We start from the raw sequence: 18,228 nt of genomic DNA, 5'->3' as shown, positions 1-18,228 counted from the left end.
TAATCAATAATCTTCTACATCAGTTCTACACTGATAACACTATAAAACTGATCAACTTCTGCAGATATCATTTCATTATACTTTCTTGCAGACACACTTTAACTCAGGGGTTTGCCCACAAATGTCTCAGGCATGATCTTGGAAAACCTTATTCACATGACTCTCTGTCTAATCTGCTAGTTTCTCAAAGTGGGCAAAACTGTGGCCTGGCTTGCATGGTTTTGCAAAGAAATTAGGAGGCATAAGGCATCCCTTCAGGCCTCTGTACGGGCTATCCATATGGTGGGTAGCAAAGCAGGGAGATGCCTCGCAGAGTTGCTATATCCCCTCTCCACTATGCATATGGGTAGAACCTTGTGAGGAACTGGGAGAGCCTTTGCTCTATCCTCCAGTGTGCCTCCTATTGTAGTTTAACTAGTGCCCCAGGAAACAGGCTGCGGCAGGGATAGACAAAATCTGCCTTCCAGTGTGCAACTCTCCTCCTTCCCTTGCGGCAAAACCATGATTTAGCCAAGAACACTGTGACCATAATCATGATACCTAAGAACCTTATAAATCAATGAGATTCTTTTTGCGTGTAAGGATTACACTTGTGAGTAAGGGTGATGCGCCTCAATCAGCCCTTAGAACATGAAGTAAAATCTTATAAATGTTTTCTGTGGCAATAGCACTATATAAAATCTAAGACACGTGGTGATGTTTTGCAGGTAATTTTTAGTTAGGCTTTTATGCTTGTGAATTTGGTGCAGCTGAGCAAACTGGAGTAGAGGAGAAACAGTTTCTGCACAGAACTTACCAGAGAGGTCACTGCTGGCAATAGAGAGAGAAGTTCTCCACACCTGACTTACTCCTGAAGTCTCCTTACTCACAAGATCAGGATTTTTTACCCTGAGTGTTAAAACTCATCCATTATTCTGAAAAAAACTCCAAAAACAAACCATGAATTAGGCTGCTGGATAATTATTTTAGGGAGGTTTCCTCTTGACCTCTTTACTATCTATTGACTTTTCCTTTGATCCTCCTTTCTGTATTTTTTTCTGACTGGTAGAGAGTCTCATGTTCCACTGTAAACAGAACTAATGGAGAGAAACTCCAGTCCACATCTGTAACAGACTTCATTTTCACATCTTTCCATGCAGTTCCCCTTTCATCTCTGCATCTCTGTGTTTAATTACTAAGTCTGTTTCAACAGCCCCAGAATTTCACTTGCCCTACCTTTCACTGTTTCCATGGCCTGATGAATAGAATCCGACTCCTGAAAGTTGACCTATTTTATTTTTAAATGAATCCTGTAATAAGTATTACCTATGTGACATTACACTGCATAGTCTTCATAGAAATATGGTTATGATATGAATATGGCATAACCAAGATATACTTTATGCAACATGGATCATGTAAGATATTGGAAAGGTTATGATTTACTGAATGTAATTATCCAATTTGTATGCATGTATCATTTCTGTATCTGAAGTTAGGAATATCGACTATGTAACAATTACAACTGGGTGGGTATTTGGGAGACACCCACCAGACAACAGGCCATCAGCCTTGATGGGTCGTTCGGAAGAAACAGCAAGACTGTGAAGATACTAATCTCTCTCCTTCCTGAGAGTTTTCCTGGGACATAGCTGTGACACTACTAGGTCAGGTGGTCCTGTCACCTGGTACTAAACACTATCATAGACTTCTAGTAATTTTCCACTAACAGGAGGGGGTGGTCAAGTTTGGGAAACAAAAGATTCCTGCTTTATGTAAATCATATTTAAGGCTGGGGAGGAAGGCAAACAGGACTCCCCTCCATTGCCTACCCAAGAAGAAAGACTGCTGAAATTACCTGGAGGCATAGGTGCCGACTTCTGCTTGTGCTGGTGGGTGCTCAACCCCCTCTGCCCTGGGTCCTGCCCCGACTCCACCCCTTCCCCGCCCCCATTCCAACCCCTTCCCCAAAGTCCCCACCCCAACCCTGCCCCCTCCCTGCCCCTAATCCAAATCCTTCCCCAAATCCTGTCCCCGGCCCCGCCTCTTCCCCGCCTCCTCCCCTGAGCATGCCACGTTCCCACTTCTCCCCCCTCCCTCCCAGAGCTTGCTACAAGGGAGGAGGCAGAGCGGAGGTGAGGTGGGGCGAGGGGGTGGGGAGGAGAGGTTGGCTGCCGATGGGTGCAAGGCACCCACTAATTTTTCCCCATGGGTGCTCCAGCCCCGGAGCTCACACGGAGTCGGCACCTATGCCAGGAAGGATAAAGGAACTAACCTGAGGAGAAAGGCAGGGGTGAGTCCAGACTGAACTCTAAGCTACAGAAACTCTGCAACTTGCCTAAAATAATATTTTGGATGAGAAATTACTTCTTGAAACTAGTCTCTTTAAGATCTTAAGCTTAGTATGCATGTTTTGTTTTATTTGCTTAGTAATCTGCTTTGTTCTGTTTGCTATCTCTTATAATCACTTAAAATCTGTATTTTGTAGTTAATAAACTTATTTCTTGTTTATAACATAACCCAGTTTGTGCAATCTATATTGGGGGGGCAAGAAGCTGTGTGTAGCTCTCTTCACATTGAGAGAGAGGGCGAATTCTTATGAGCTTTTGCTGTGCAGCTCTTTCTATACAACACAAGACAATATATCTTTGGGTCTGCTCTCCAAGGGAGGTGGGCACCTGAGTGCTGGGGCAAGTCCCTTAAAATGAGTCTTCACAGAGCTCATCTTAGTGTCTGTGTCTTTCTGCAGCTGGGTGTGGCCCTGCCTGTGGGTGTGCTTGAGGCGGCTTAAGAGCCTGGCTCAGCAAGACAGGATAAAGGGGCCCAGGCTGGAGGAACAGGTGGGCTCAGTGGTATCCCAGTACATCACCTTTAAGGGGGGCAACCCGTCACAACCTACACTTACAAGCCCTGGGTTTTTTAAATGATTTTTTTCTAAACTATTGTAATTCCTATTTCTATGTCCTGGACTAAACAATATTTTAAGAGTCAGGGACCATTTGTAAACAAGGTATATTACCTTTTTTTCTTCTTTGTGGATTTATCAAATGCAGCTCTATACATTTGCTTTTAAAATCAACACTAGATTAAGAGCCACACAAACCTATTGTTTGGTTTTTTTAAAGGTAAAATTAGAAGGGGCATCTCAGTTAAATCATGACAGAAACCTATAGTCACTCTGAAGACTGGAGAGAAGAGACTGTCTATCAAGATAGCCCCTACCACCTAGTCAAATAATTACAAATTGGATTTAGAAATTCAGAACCAAGTGTCCAGTCCAACTCCCAGTAAAGACAATGCAGAGATTTTTATTGATTTAATTGGTAGCTGCATTGGGCACTAGCAGTTCACTTCATCGGATGCATCCGATGCATCCGATGAAGTGAGCTGTAGCTCACGAAAGCTTATGCTCAAATAAATTTGTTAGTCTCTAAGGTGCCACAAGTACTCCTTTTCTTTTTGCAAATACAGACTAACATGGCTGCTACTCTGAAACCTGGCACTAGCAGTGAAATTCATTGCATTGCAGAGGGCTGTGCACAAAGTTCAGGCATCACTTAAATTCCACTCAAGTTTTTATGTTGGGGCCTAAGTGAGACATGGGGCATTATGCAGATCCTCTGTACAGAGGTGAATTTCACCCTTAACCCTGAACTCCTTAGTCAGTTTTTACAGAACTCTTAACCAGCCAGAATTCCCTTTGACTTGTGTGACAATTTTTCCTGAGTAAAGACTTTGGGATTAGGCCCTCCGTTTTTTAAACAATGTTGGATTTTTCTCTTACTTTTTTTTTTAAAAAATGTTACAAAGTTTTCTTATCACAATTAGTTCAGTGTGTGGTATGTAGTTTTTTCCGCTGAGTTCTGCTACAATTAGTGGCGTGTGGACTCCTGGGCTTGTACCAGAATGATCTATAACAGATCTGTGACCCTGCTGGGGCCCAGGAGTGGTCATTGTTACTAACAGCTGTGTGTGCCTTTTGTATTCATAACTTGCTATAATGGTATATCCATTCTGCTGTCTAGATACTCCCACAAATAATACTGCTTCATAAACACACCAATAAATAAATTGTGATCTGGACAACAGTGAAGGAACTTCACCATAGGAAAGTCAGGAAAAATGGATCAAAATTACACTAAGGTGTGTCTAATAAACCCCAGAAGAGTGGCACGCTTCACTGCACTGAGCACTATCTCCAACTGAACAAAATAAAGGATAAGCAAGTGAATACAGAAGATGCAACATGTGCTTTGCATGCACCCTTCATTCTCTCCTATGTCAGTGAGTCAGCCACCTGAGTAATCTGCTCACCCAGGGCTGTATATTGTGGGTGTATTAGCATTATCTGAGAAGCATGTTCCTTATATGGGTATCAGAGATTATGCATTTTGGAGAGGCATGGGAAAAGAAAATGCTGCTGCTGCAATACATTTGAATAGCTTGCTACAAAAGTCAGTCCCCACCTAAACACAAAACTGAGAATCACAAGTGGTTTCTCTGTCAACTTCCCCACACAGAAATTGCATCCAAAACCATGCAAAGAACTATTTGTTCTACATGGAGCTGACAGTCTAAGCTCTTCCCATTGCCACACTCTAGTCCATCTAAACCAGCGGTCCCCAAACTTTTGAGGGTCGCGTCCTCCCTTTCCCCTGTGTTCCTCCTGCCCCTCTGAGCCGGGAGCAGGGCTGCGACTGGTGGTGGGGAGACATGGACGGGGTTGGCATGGAGCCACAACTGGGCTGTGGTGGGGGCCAGCAGCCAGGCTCATGGGCAGATGCAGCTCCACCCCCGGCCTTGCTCCCCAGCCTCAGCTCCGGGCCAGGAACAGAGCCACAGCCAGCCATGAAGGCTGGGGACAGGGTCAGGTGCGCACGGGGCTGGGAGCTGGGGACATGGCTGGGGTCTGGACCAAAGCAAAGCTGGGGGCAGAGAGGAGCTGGATGGTGCTCCCCCTACCTCCCCCCTGTGGGGGCTGGCCTGGGCCCCGCCATGCCCCCCTTCAGGGTGTGTGCCCCACACTTTGAGGACCTCTGGTCTAAACTACCTAAGATGTTCTCAGTTCTCTACCTATTAAAATAAAGCAACCCTAGACCCTAATGGCAGAGTATGGAACTGAGACTATGAGCTGCCAACCCATTGTTACCTATCCCTTCATCCAAAACGTACCCATGACCTTTCACCCACCCACTCCCACACGTCTTCATCCCTCAAGGCTGTGGTGACTCCCTACTTCAGTTTGCAAGATTTCATAGCTTCTGCTGACCACCCTCTATATGAACTAGGAAGGCTGGAGTGGGAGCTGAATTGCACCTTCCTAATGGAGCAGTTATCCCAATAATTTCTATGGCCTGTTGGTGCTGGAGTCACAATGGACTGAACATGGGTAATTGGGAATGTGACTAGTGAGTGAGTTGTGAGCATGTGTTGCACAGCTCCATGTAGCCTATGGGACCAAAGCCAGATCTGTGTGCTGAACAAATAACAAAGTCTCTCCCTCAAAGAGGTTATAATCTAAAAGGCATGAGCAAGTACAATATAGAACAAACAGGTGGCATGTGGTCATTATAGCTGGGACACTTAACATTTGCTATAGTTATTAGCCTTATTAGAATGGAAGTGGACCAGACAAAGTAATAGAGGCCTCACTTGACATGTCCAGAGACCTATGGGGACAACTGAAGATGAAAGTTTGTGTTTTTTGGATGTGCTTGTTAATGTACATGTAAAGAAAACACTTTGAAGACTGAATTAATGGCCTAAATTCAGTCCAACTTTAAGCAGGCACAACTTCCAGTGAATATCAATGGGCCAAAGTATGCAGGGATGGAAGAAGAGATTTTTACTAGAAAGGGAATCTAGAAATAAATTTAAAATGAAAGAATAAATGCTAAATACAAGGAAATCTCTAGCCGCTTAAGCAGCACTGAAAACAAACAACTCTCTGTTTAAGTCAAGGGGAATTTTGTGTATGGATCAGCTGTAGTATTAGTATGATTTGAACTTTCCTATAGCACATTCAAACGCCTGCAACAAAATATACTTGGCAAAACTATACATCCGGCATCAGTCTATAGAAAAAAGGTGTGAATTACTGTGTCAGGCCTTCCTACTCTCACGCTAGATTGCCCTCGTTAGCCTGAAAATCACCTGGTGCCTCAATGGGTTAACATCAAAATGAGGGGACCTGTTGCAAGCTGACAGACAACATTCCCTCAAATGAAGGAGATACAAAGGCCCAGATTAAAGAAAGTATCACACCCTGTGTGCATACCCCTGCATGCACTGTCATGTCTGTCTATAAAAGGCTGTTGTGTTTCAATGTCCTTTCTGCTAGGAGCACCAGTACTAAAACATTCCTCACACTTTGTTTTGAATGCTGCTGAATAGCAACTACTGTGAAATGTTTATCACTTCTTGCCCTCTAGATTGCAGATGGATAGTTTGTGTTTGAACCTATTGAAAATTGCTAATACTAAATAAACTTAATAATGTTACTGGGTTTTAAGGCTTCTTTCACCTTTCAAAAATGCAATCAACTTGGACAGAGGAGCAAGATCTCCTGATTAGAGCATTAGACAAAGATTTGGGGTTCTATTACTGGCCATTTTCTTCTTGCGAGTTTATCAATAATACTAATATTCATTGCCACTAGGCTTGTTGAAGAAGATATCTGAAACTCACCAATATAATATAAGACACAAATTTTTATTGACTTAAGCAAAATTGACATAGGGCATGTGGATACCTATGAAGAAAGTCCACACACAGACATGTATCAAAATAAAAGGTGTAAATTAAAACCAAGAAACGGAAGTGCACTTGTGCTCACTTTGATATTCTAGAATAACTAGTGACAACAGACCACAGTTCACTGCAGGAGAATTTAAGTAATTCCAAACTAAATATGATTTTGATCATATTACTAGCAGTCTTCCTTACCCACAAGGAAATGGAGAAGCCGAGAGAGCTGTACAGACAGCCAAGAAAATTCTACAGCAGGAAGACCCCATTCTTTGCTCTTCTGAGTTACAGATCAAGTCCAGCACAACTCCTGATGGGAAGATAACTCAGCACTACTGTTTCAACTTTGGAAAAGAATTTATATCCAAAATGGCCAGATATTAAGAGAATAGCCAAACTGGATAAAAAGGCAAAATGAGCCTATAATCACTTTTACAGCAGACCACACTCAATTAAAGAACTGCTGGGTCTAGAACCTGGTGACTGTGTTCATGTCAAACTGGTTGGAGAAAAAGGATGGACAACTCCAGCTGTCATAAAGAAAAAGAATTCAGCACCCAAATCACATGTGATTGAAACTGACCATGGGGACCATTGTTCCTCGGAAAAACAATCAACAGCGCAAACGCTAAACATGGCAGATGCAGAACAAAAAGAAGACAACAATTCCAGGATTCCAAACTGCCTACAGCCAACTGTTGCAATTACAGTACACCCTCGCTATAACGGCCTTCATAATAACAAATCTTTGGCTATAATGAACCTTATCCCTGGATCCCACCTCTAGCCCTGTGGCTCTGGCGGGGCTGGAGGAGCAGTCACCCCCACCACAGCTGAGGGCTGGAGAAGCTGTGAGCCACCCTTCCCTGCCTCCTCACCCGACAGTGAGGCTCTTTCACTATAATGAACCCCTGGCTTGGATCCTGACGTGTTCATTATAGAATGGGTGTACTGTAATAGACAGCGAGATGACCAAGTTATTCCACATTCAGTTCATGTAATTAGAAAACCAGTACGATTCAGAGATGCTTAACAGACTGATATGTACTGAACTTCAAAGATAGTGTGATAGCGTATATTGTAAATGGTAGGAATGTAGAACTTAAAGGGGGAGAGGTAATGGAATGCTAAATTATATTATAGTGTGCAGCCACTAGGTGGCGATGTGTATAAAATACCTTATTTAAAGGAACCTCAGCCATACCTGGCAGAGCAGGGAAGGACCTTATGATCCACACATCTGGTGTGTATAAGCAAGCTCTGTAGCCAGTCCATATCTGGTACAGGAATGTGACACTCTCCACCTGGAAGGTAGTCAAGTAGAAAGTGGGATGACAAAGGGTAAATGGAAACTTGAAAGATATTAGCAGAAAGAAGTAAAACTTGAAATCTTAGAGGGTATCGAATACATAGAGTCTGATCCAGTGAGGTGCTTGGTCCTTATCTCCCACAAAATGCCTTCAGGATTGGGTCGGGGCCACGATATTCCAGCTATCTGATAACTACATTTCATTTTTGTTTTTCTCTACCACATTCTGCACAGCAGATCCCAGCTTTCTATTGACCACTCCCCAGATGTCCTGAAGTAGTACTTCCTGTTAATTACTAATAGTTGCCTTCATGAAAGGCTGAATTAGCACAGGAATTTAATAGTGGATGAGCAATGTAGGACTACACTGTATTCAGCTATTATTTTTTGCTGAGACTTCTTATTTAAAATAAAAAAGTCAGAAGACAGACAAAAAAAAAAAGAAATAACCCAGAAAATGCACAGTTGTCTAGTGAAGCCACATTACTAATGAACTGATTGAAATGCCGTTATTTCTGTTAGTTACTAACAGCTTCTAAATATATATACATATAGGCATGCATGCACATGCTTGGAGCCATGGTGTCAGCAATGTCAGAATTAGGCTGCCAGAACTTCAATTTACTCTGACTTCCTACTGTAAGGGATAATTGGTTTCCTTCTTAAGAAGGGTCATTTCAACACTGGGCAGCCGTAATATGGAGGACTAGGAACACTGAGGCTGAACTGTGAGAAACAGAAGAGTGCAACTGTATGAGCTCTGTAAAGGAGCAAGAAAAGCATCTAATTGTGGAGGGAGGAGAAAAGTTCAAGATAAAACATATTACAAGGTCTATCTTTTTTCACATACAAGTCAGAGGGTACAAAGTCTCTGCTATTCAATCCTTCAAAAGTTAAGAGGAATTCCAAGATGGGTGTACATTGAAATGAGGTCTGGGATAAGAGGGATCTGGGATTAAGCATATGTTTTTAATCGGCAAGAAGCAAATATAGACATTTTGGATATAGAATGCTAGCCCCACTGTTAGTACATGAAAACAAGACTGACCAGCTATTTTGAATGATAAACTCTGATATATATCCTAAAATCATCCCAGCCAAGTATTTCTTGACAATTTGTTCTGTAACTGACACACGTGACACTTGCAAAATGGTTGTTTTTATTGCATGCCTGAAACTGAACCTCTTGAGCTGGATGCATTCACATTGTCACATGGTTTCCTACATAATTATTGCAAACATAACTGTTCTCTGTCATTTGCTTACCCTTGATTTTTATTTTTATCTCTATCTCTTGGTATACGTTTTTAGTAAGGTGCACTGCAATACTTTTACTACTTGCTAATACTTTAATTTAGGAAGCATCATTTTCACTAACCTTGAAAATATCTTCTGGCCTTTGCAAAATCAAGTCAATTTCCTTTAATAATCTTGCTCTGACCTAGTTTACAGTTATACCACAAATAATTTGGTCTTTAATTAGTGTGTCTGTTAGCTGTGAAAATTCACACACTTTAGGATTGCTAAGTAGGCCAATGACATAATGGTCTCTTATGACATATAGTCAGTGATCTCACTTGAAAGCTAGTTTCTTGCAAAGAAAATGTGGAGTTCCCAGGTAGATAAGGTGGCTGAGGTAGTATCTTTTATTGGACCAACTTCTGTTGGTGAGAGACACAAGCTTTAGAGCTTTGTTCTTCAAATGACTTCTTGACTAGCTATATCTAGTAGTTTGTAGTCTTCTTCATGCTCCTCTGGAATGTACTGTAGCTCTCCAGTGCTTCTGGGCCCACCAGCAGCATGGAGAATTTCACCCTCTACAATTTATCTCCTATACCATTTACTTTCAGAAAAATTTGGAAGGGCTGCGATCAACTTCAAGTTCCCTTTCATACTCAGGGATTCAGGTGGCTTACTTTGCTCAATTTTTGCCAAGGATTTAATTTTCTTTGCACACCATGTAATAAAAATGTTTGATAGACAGGAATATTGATATGAGATTGATCTTTATTGCCAGGCCCAAACACATGACAGTTCAGAGTTACAAAATGTTATACCTCTGACACAAGGCAAGGTTCAGAAGTAATTGATTCCAATGAGATACTCAGTATTGCCTATCCCATAAGAATGGCCATACTGGGTCGACCAAAGGTCCATCTAGCCCAGTATCCTGTCTTCTGACATTGGCCAATGCCAGGTGCCCCAAAGGGAATAAACAGAACAAGTAATCATCAGGTGATCCATTCCGTCACCGATTCCCAGCTTCTGGCAAACAGAGGTTAGGGACACCATCCCTGCCCATCCTGGCTAATAGCCATTGATGGACCTATCCTCTGTGAATGTATCTAGTTCTTTTTTGAACCCTGTTATAGTCTTGGCCTTCAAGACTCTTCTGGCAAAGTGTTCCACAGACTGACTATGCGTTGTGTGAAGAAATACTTCCTTTTGTTTAAACTTGCTGCCTATTAATTTCATTTGGTGACCCCTAGTTCTTGTGCTATGAGGAGTAAATAACACTTCCTTATTTACTTTTTCCATTTTATAGACATCAATCATATCTCCTCTTAGTCGTCTTGTTTCCAAGCTGAAAAGTCCCAGTCTTATTAATCTCTCCTCATACACAAGCTGTTCCATTCCCCTAATCATTTTTGTTGCCCTTTTCTGTACCTTCTCCAATTCCAATATATCTTTTTTGAGATGGGGCAACCACGCAGTATGCACTCTGGGGCTGGGGAGGCTGGGGCTGTGCCACCTGCCCTCCTGGTGCTCCAGGGCTGTGGGGCGCTAGCCTGGGGCAGGGCCGGTGGCCGCGGTGGGAGGGGTCTGGGTCCAGCAGGGGGAGCATGGAAGAGATGGAGCCTCAGGTGGAAGGGGTGGGGCCTCAGTGGAAGGGGCAGGACTGGGGACTAGCCTTCCCCAACCAACAGTTCATGTGTCGCCTATGTTCCTTTCCCTCATCCCATGTTCTCTTATTGGCCATCCCATACCACAAAGCCACAAATCTTATATTTCACAGCCTTTGGGGCTCTTCCTGTGCTATTCCAATGAACGATGTCTGAATGGTGTTTCATAAGCGTTTAAGGCCAAAAGGGACCATTAGATAGATCATCCAGTCTGACCTCCTGCATACCACAGGCCATTACATTTCACCCAAATAGTTCTGTGCTGAGCCCTGCACTCATTGATGTAAATGCACAAAAAGAGGCCAAGGCACCACTTCTAAGATTATTGTTATTATTTTTCCAATTACAGAAAGAATCTTTATAAAGCATCTTTGTACTCCACAGTCTATTTCCTGGTAGGCAGGATACATTTATGATTATGCAGCCACATGGGGTCCCGTACTTCCAGCAGCCCCACATGCACACATCTGACTCACCAGGCTGGGATGTCAGCCTCAGTTTCTCCATTCAGAGGCCTGTCTGACTCCACTGTCAGAGATTAATTCCCCAATTGTCCTCCGTCCCCCTGCTTGGAAAGTAGCCCTCTGGCTCCACCTCCTGGCTTCCTACTTAGAAGGGTGAGTCACCAGAAGCAGCAGAACCTCTCATGTAGGCGGAGGGAGCCTGTAGGAGGGTAGCAGACAATAGATGACCTTTAGGGATGAGTGTATTGTGATGCAAAGAGGAGGACCCCATATGAGGCACTATGGATTACTTGGTAGAGGGTACCACACGCCCCACAACCAAACTTCGAACTCTTAGAGGTGCTCCTCACATGTTAACCCCATCTGTTGAGCTGCCCCTGCTCCGATTTGTGCATCATCAGAAGAGTGGCACATAGACAGCTCATGTAGGATGGCACAAACACCATAGTATTAGGAAGGAAGAGAAGACCCCCTATAGATTACCTTGCACTCTTTGAGATTACAGTGCATCAAGCCGTTGTGATGCAACTGGCTCACTAAACACAAGATATAATCAGCAATAATCCTGAGTGAGTAGCAGAGAAAGAAAGTTAAGAGTTCCCTGGAAATTGAATAATCAGGGGAAATGGAAGTCAGGTACTCTGATTTTATGATGGTGAGCATGGTATAAATGCAAAGGACTTTTTAAGTACCATTATTTTTGTTTGAAAAGAGATTGCAAGGCCAAAGGGGGAGGGGGGAAGGGAGAAAGGAAGGAGGGAGAGAGAGAGAGGCATGACATTGACAGATGGGAGAAAATTTAAAAAGAAATAAGAATAAAGATAAATGAACATTAAATAACATAAATTATACAAGTGGCAAAGAGTCCTATGGCAAGCTTATGCTCCAATATGTCTGTTAGTCTATAAGGTGCCACAGGGCTCTTTGCCTCTTTTACAGATCCAGACTAACACGGCTACCCCTCTGATAAATTATACAGAGAGGGTAAAGACTTTTTACAGAAAACGTCAGCATCTGACCAAAAATGGGAGCAAATAAGAAAGGAAATAAATAAAAAGCTAAACAGTTATGAAAGGAACAGTTTTGCAGAAAAAAAGAATGAAAGGAGATAGTGTTAGAGAAAAAAAACTGAGGGTAATTAAAAAATAATTAAATTTTATTAAATTTTATATTAATATTAATTTATAAATTTAATTAATATAATTAAATATAATATTAATAAAATTAATTTATTAAAAAACAAGAAATTGAAAGAGGAAATATATGTTATGATGTTATCTAAAAAGGAGTAAAAGAGAATAGGTAAAAAAGCAAGGAGAAAAAAGTGACCAGGTAAAAGGGTACTATCAATCTATTCTTACAATATTTAAAAATTGTATTTTAATCTACTTTTATAATCATTCCTTGGATACTTTGAACAGAAATCTCCTCATTGAACAAAATTCCCTTTGCCTCTCTTGATATGTACTCTCTAGTTTTATTGGAGGATTATTCATAATGGAAGCTTTTGAATTTTTTTAACAAAATGAAGGTTTTACAGAAAAACATATTAAATGATTGCATGGACTTTGTAAAGAGAAGCAAGAAAAGACAGTAGCTTTTGTTTCTGTATTACAGTTGCTGCCAGGTTCTTATACAAATGTATACAACATAAATTCTTAAAATACAATAAAGGTAATAATACAGAATCAGTATGTAACATAAAGTTAGAATTCTCCCTTGTGACGTATTGCACGTTTTAACACAGTTGGGCTTGATGTCATGGAGTCAATAATTTGACAAGTTTATTCTTCACACTGTTTTTCTGTTTCTTTACATAAACATTAAAAATAAAAAAAAATACACCAGAGAACCATATGAATGCAACAGCTGAGGATCTAGTTATTGGCTGTATCAAAATTCAAGGTTATAGTTCTTGGGTAGTACATTTTTAACCAGGTGGTATTTCTCTCTCATATCATCAGTGTCAGTATGTTTAATTTCTCAAGAGATAGGGAATAGAGTTGGATGACCATGAAAACCTTTTACGTGCAGAGCCAACCATATTCCTGATAAGTGGGAGTAATGCTACTAAATAAAGGAAGTGGAATTGCATCAGTTTATTTCAACGAGTTTGTTTTAACACATCTTTTAATAGTATCTCGTTTTACCATATAAAGGGTGCGCATTATGGATTGCTTTATGGCCCCGATCCTGAAATTATGCACCTGACTGTACATAAGTGAGTACTGGTATGTGTAAATATGGAAATAAGTGCATTTTTTCCCTTGATTTTTCCCTCTCTCTTGGCAAAGAAAAGGGAGGGGAGAGAAAAAATAAAAAGAAAGAAAACATAGGGAAATATTTGGTTCGTGGAGGGGCAGATTATTTCTCAAACATTTTCCTGTGAGGCATTGGATTAGGGAGACTACAGAGCTGATCCAGTTCCTATGTTCAAACCAATGGCTATTTACAGTCAAGCCCCTATTTAGTTATTGCAACTAATTCAGCTTCATTTGGCTCTTCTGGAGTTTTTAATGGTCTTAATCCGATTAAACCCCATAGAGGTCATGCTGCGGGGCAGCACGGGGGAGCGGGCGGGTGGAAGGGGCAGTCCTGTGGGAGGTACAAGGAGATTTAGATCTATAGGGCAGCGTTGGGGATGGAGGCAGCAGCGCTATGGGGAGGGGGGCATTTGCTAGAACTGGGGCAGGCTGGGGGGACATTTGGCATGAGGCTGGAAGGAGGCAGCCGCCGAGGAAGTTTGGGGGCTAGAGGAGATGGGTGACCCTATGGGGCCGGGGTGAGATCAGCAGGGGGGAAGAGAGGCCTTGTGGGGCTGCCGGAGGGCAGAGCGGGCCAGATCTGAGGGGGCACCTCACGGGCAGAAGGGGCTGTTACTAGCGGACGGACAGAGGCGGCGTGAGACTTCCCAGGCTGCAGGCAACCAGTGCTTACCCACCATGCCCCGCGGTTCGGAGAGCGAGGGGGAAAGAGCGGCCCTTTCCCGCGAATTCAGTTCAAAGGAGGGGGAGGGGGAAAGCACCGAGCGGCGAAGCGCACCGACCAACCAAACTCTTCCAGAACCATCTCTGCGTCACGCAGGGGCGGGCCTACCGTCGGCCAATCCGTCGGTGCGGCGCCATCCTCGGAGCCACTGGGCATGCGAGGGAGGCGGGAGCAGTGTCGGCGTCGGGTTCGGCTGGTCGCCCGTAGGGCTGAGGAGAACGGAGCGGAGGAGACTTAGAGGAGTTGGAGCTCGGTTCTTCCCCTCCCCCGTCCTTACCCCGCCCGCCCCAGCCGCCCCCCTTCCTCCTCGCTCGGTCTCCGGTCCGCCGGGGCCCGCTCTGGGGTGAGGCCCATGGCTCCTCAGAAGCACGGTGGAGGCGCGGGGCCCAGCTCGGGCTCCGCTGGCGGTGCCGCCGGAGGAGGCGGTGGAGGAGGCGGCGGCGGGGGGTTCGGGGGCTCCGCGGCTGCCGCGGCTCCGGGCGGTAAATCCGGTGGCGTTCCCGGAGGAGGCGGCGGCGGAGGAAGCGGTTACTCGGGGGGCTCTTCGGCCTCCTCGGCTGCTGCTGCGGCGGCTGCAGCGCTGCCCCCTGTGAAGAAGCCGAAGATGGAGCAGATCCAGGCCGACCACGAGCTCTTCTTGCAGGCCTTCGAGAGTGAGCACCGGGAGCGGCCGCAGGAAGGGAGAGGGAGGGGCTGGGGGGAAGAAGAGGCTCTGGGGGTGCGCACGGGCGAGAGCGGGGCGCTGGGAGGCGGCTAAAGGGGGATGTCGGGGGGAGGGAAACGAAATCACGCCGTGGGGCGGGAGGTGAACTCGGGGCTGGACTTCCCGGAGGGAGAAAGGTCCGGGGGCTAGGGAGGTTCGTCGCATGGAGCGGAAACGGGGATCGGGGGTGGCCGGGGTGCGGGTAAGCCCGAAGTGGCAGGCGCTTCCTTCAGATTCGGGGCCCCTTTCGGAGGACGGCGCATTTGTACCCGTCCTCTCCTGAAGCGCTTTCCTGGCGTTGCCTTTGGCCTCTGGGAAATGCTTGAAATGGGAAGATTTCAAAGGTGATTTATTTTTCCTTTTACCCAGCCCGAGGACGCTTCTTGGGCGGGAGGGAGGGAGGGGGTATTTGCGCCCCTTCGGTTATTGCTCCTTTTTGGTGATTTTTGCGTCTCAGACTGCTAAGGAAAGACTATGAGCCTCAGTTAACTTAATTTTGCTCTTCTGTGCGAAAGAGAACTATACTGGGTTATTTTAAGTTTGAAATTTAAGTCGCCGCCCTGCCCTCTCTCCGCCGGTGGTTTCAGGTAGGCAGAGAGTCACTTTGGATGCAGGATACAGTTCCTCACAGAAGCTTGGTCCGAATACCCAGGATAATAATTAACTTTTACATTGTGCCCCTAGTATCCCAAGACCTGCAGTCTACATGGTTTGAAGGAAAATTAAAATATTAAATCCAGAGATGGTTTTGGGATGATCTTGTCACCACTGCAGTTATTCGTAATACATAGTAGTTAGCATTTTAATGTTTTTTGTGGGGAGTCTTGAGATCATTGACTAAAAATTCTTTACAACTGCTAATTAACCCCATCAATGAAGATGGAGGGAATGTAAATACTGCATTAGGTCAAGTGATGTAGAGAGGATTAAGTGACTTGTTCAGGATCACAAGTGATCTGTGGCAGGACTCAGAATATAACCAGAATACTTGAGCCTCGTCCCTGCTCTAACTACTTGCGAAGATGGCTTTAAATTTGGGCATGTAATGAGTAGAAATAAGTAGTACTGTATAAGGTATACTTGAACGTCTACTTGTGAATTCAGTTTTATAGCACTAATGCAAAAATGATACCGTAAAGAAATATTATTATTAGGATTTATGTATAACCTAGCAGTTGTGTTTATCATGAACACTTGTGTGGATTTTCTTTTTTAAGGTAATCTAATTGAAGAGGATAACTTATTTTTCATTTTGACTTGACAGTATGATAGGATTGTGGAATATATGTGGTTTAATAGGTATTCTTGGAAAAGTGTCTAATAAAGTATTGCTGTAATGTGTGTGTTTTCACTCCTCACTCATTCCTTTAGGAAGTCAGAGTTTAAATTCAAGAAGTCATAGTCTGTTTTTAAATGAAATATTAAATCTTTGAGACAGCACTTGGTTTTCTCGTCTCTTTCTACATGGTAGTTATTTTTTACATTTGGGTTGCTAAGGTGTTAAAGATTCTCTTAAAGGAATGATGACCATAAAACATTTTTATTTTCTATGATACATCCATAATCTTTTTTCTTCTGTTCTGTTTTTTAACTTGGTCCTAAGCATAGTAAAACCTTTATTTTTATCTCCATTTATAATAAACACAAAGTGAAATCTTCCAGTTTCTCAGTTGGGCTGTGCAGAATTCAGGACTGAGATTACTTAAGGCTTTATGTGGAACTGATTTTTAAAATAAAGTAATTACAAGTAAAACTGAATTACATTTGTGAAAATAAATTACCAGAATACTTTTTGTAGTGAACCATCCTTCTTGTTCATTTGCTATTTTCAAAATTCATTAAATCACAATACAGTTTCCAGTCACTAGAACAAATTAGGTGTGTCAGGAATATAAACATAAGCAGCTAAAACTTGCATTGAAATATTGAGATGGCTGGCTCCCTTGCTTTTAAAAATAATCTTGTGGGGGACACAGTGGGACATAGGAGTTGTATAGGAATTTTCCGCTCATTTCATGCACTCCAGTTTGCTCTGTATTTCCCCATTTGTGTTAAACTGAAATAAGAATATTCACCAATTTAAGTGGCTTATACCTGTTTATCTTAACTGATTCTTAATTGACTTAACCTAAACCGAAAGAAGAGTTCTTTGTGTAGCCGCTTGAGTTGGTTTAAAATGACACCTGTAGTTTGACCAGTTTATCTTCTCATGTAGATAAGGCTTAGTCTCTAGACTGGTGGCTACCAGTCATTATATCAAAAAGAAGTTAGTATCCAGTGTGATTATAGAGTAATAGACCATAGACCCACTGTCACCAATCAGTGCTAAGTTATGGTAAAGACAACTTGCTGTTGAGATGGTGGTTGTTTTACTAAAGTTAATGTTTTCCCGACCTGTGAGCTTTCTGACATTTCTGTCCTGGCTTAAAACCATTTATATCAGGCATTTTTGTACATGTGTAAATTTCATAGGTCATTATGATTGCCACTCTACTTTAAGACACTCTTCTGGCATGTAATTATTCACAAGTGATGTCTTCATGCTTCACAGCAAAGTAAAACAATCTCAAGTTGTCTGATACATTAATAGCAGACTAAGCTATATATCAGACATTATAGATTTGGCGGGGAGGCAGGGAGAAAACTTGCTTAATGTTAAAGAATGCTTTGGGATTACTTTCATAATTAGCAGTTTTCTGCCTCTGCTCACCTTCTAAAGGATCTAAGGTGCAACAGGGACTACATCTTTTCATGAACAATCAAAGGTAGATCAGAGTTCCAATAGCTGATATATGCTATAGTGTAGTAGAGTAAATAAAATGTTGATCATGTTACAGATAACAAGTGGATACTTAAACTGCTGTTAATCTGAATTATGATTTATATATCCTAGTTGTCACATAGGTTTCACTTAATGTATATTTAACTTTAACAGCACCTTTTAAAAACTATTTAGAATTGTCTGTATATTTGCTTGTAAGCTTAGTTTTTTTGTGGGGTATAAGATGCACCAGATAATGTGTATTTCTTTCCTATAGAACCAACACAGATATATAGATTTCTACGTACCCGGAATCTCATAGCAGTAAGTAATTGTTGATCTTAGTCTATTTCTTCACTTTGAATTTGTAGGAA

General features: G+C 42.8%; 1 protein-coding gene across 2 annotated transcripts in view; it reads left to right on the top strand.

The window, feature by feature from the left end:
- The first annotated feature begins 14,597 nt into the window (after nucleotides 1-14,597).
- SUZ12 (SUZ12 polycomb repressive complex 2 subunit) overlaps nucleotides 14,598-18,228 on the top strand; it is a 51,541-nt gene continuing 47,910 nt past the window's right edge. Inside the window, exons 1-2 of one of the 2 annotated variants that reach the window (XM_038371702.2) lie at nucleotides 14,598-15,043; nucleotides 18,132-18,178. In XM_038371702.2, coding sequence (XP_038227630.1) covers nucleotides 14,743-15,043; nucleotides 18,132-18,178 — 348 coding nt within the window. In that variant the 5' untranslated portion in view covers nucleotides 14,598-14,742. The remainder of the gene's footprint in view (nucleotides 15,044-18,131; nucleotides 18,179-18,228) is intronic. The other variant, XM_038371700.2, reaches the window with a different exon arrangement.

Source organism: Dermochelys coriacea, chromosome 14 (genome assembly GCF_009764565.3).
Source record: "Dermochelys coriacea isolate rDerCor1 chromosome 14, rDerCor1.pri.v4, whole genome shotgun sequence".
NCBI lineage: Eukaryota > Metazoa > Chordata > Testudines > Dermochelyidae > Dermochelys > Dermochelys coriacea.
This window is presented reverse-complemented; position numbering and strand designations above follow the sequence as displayed.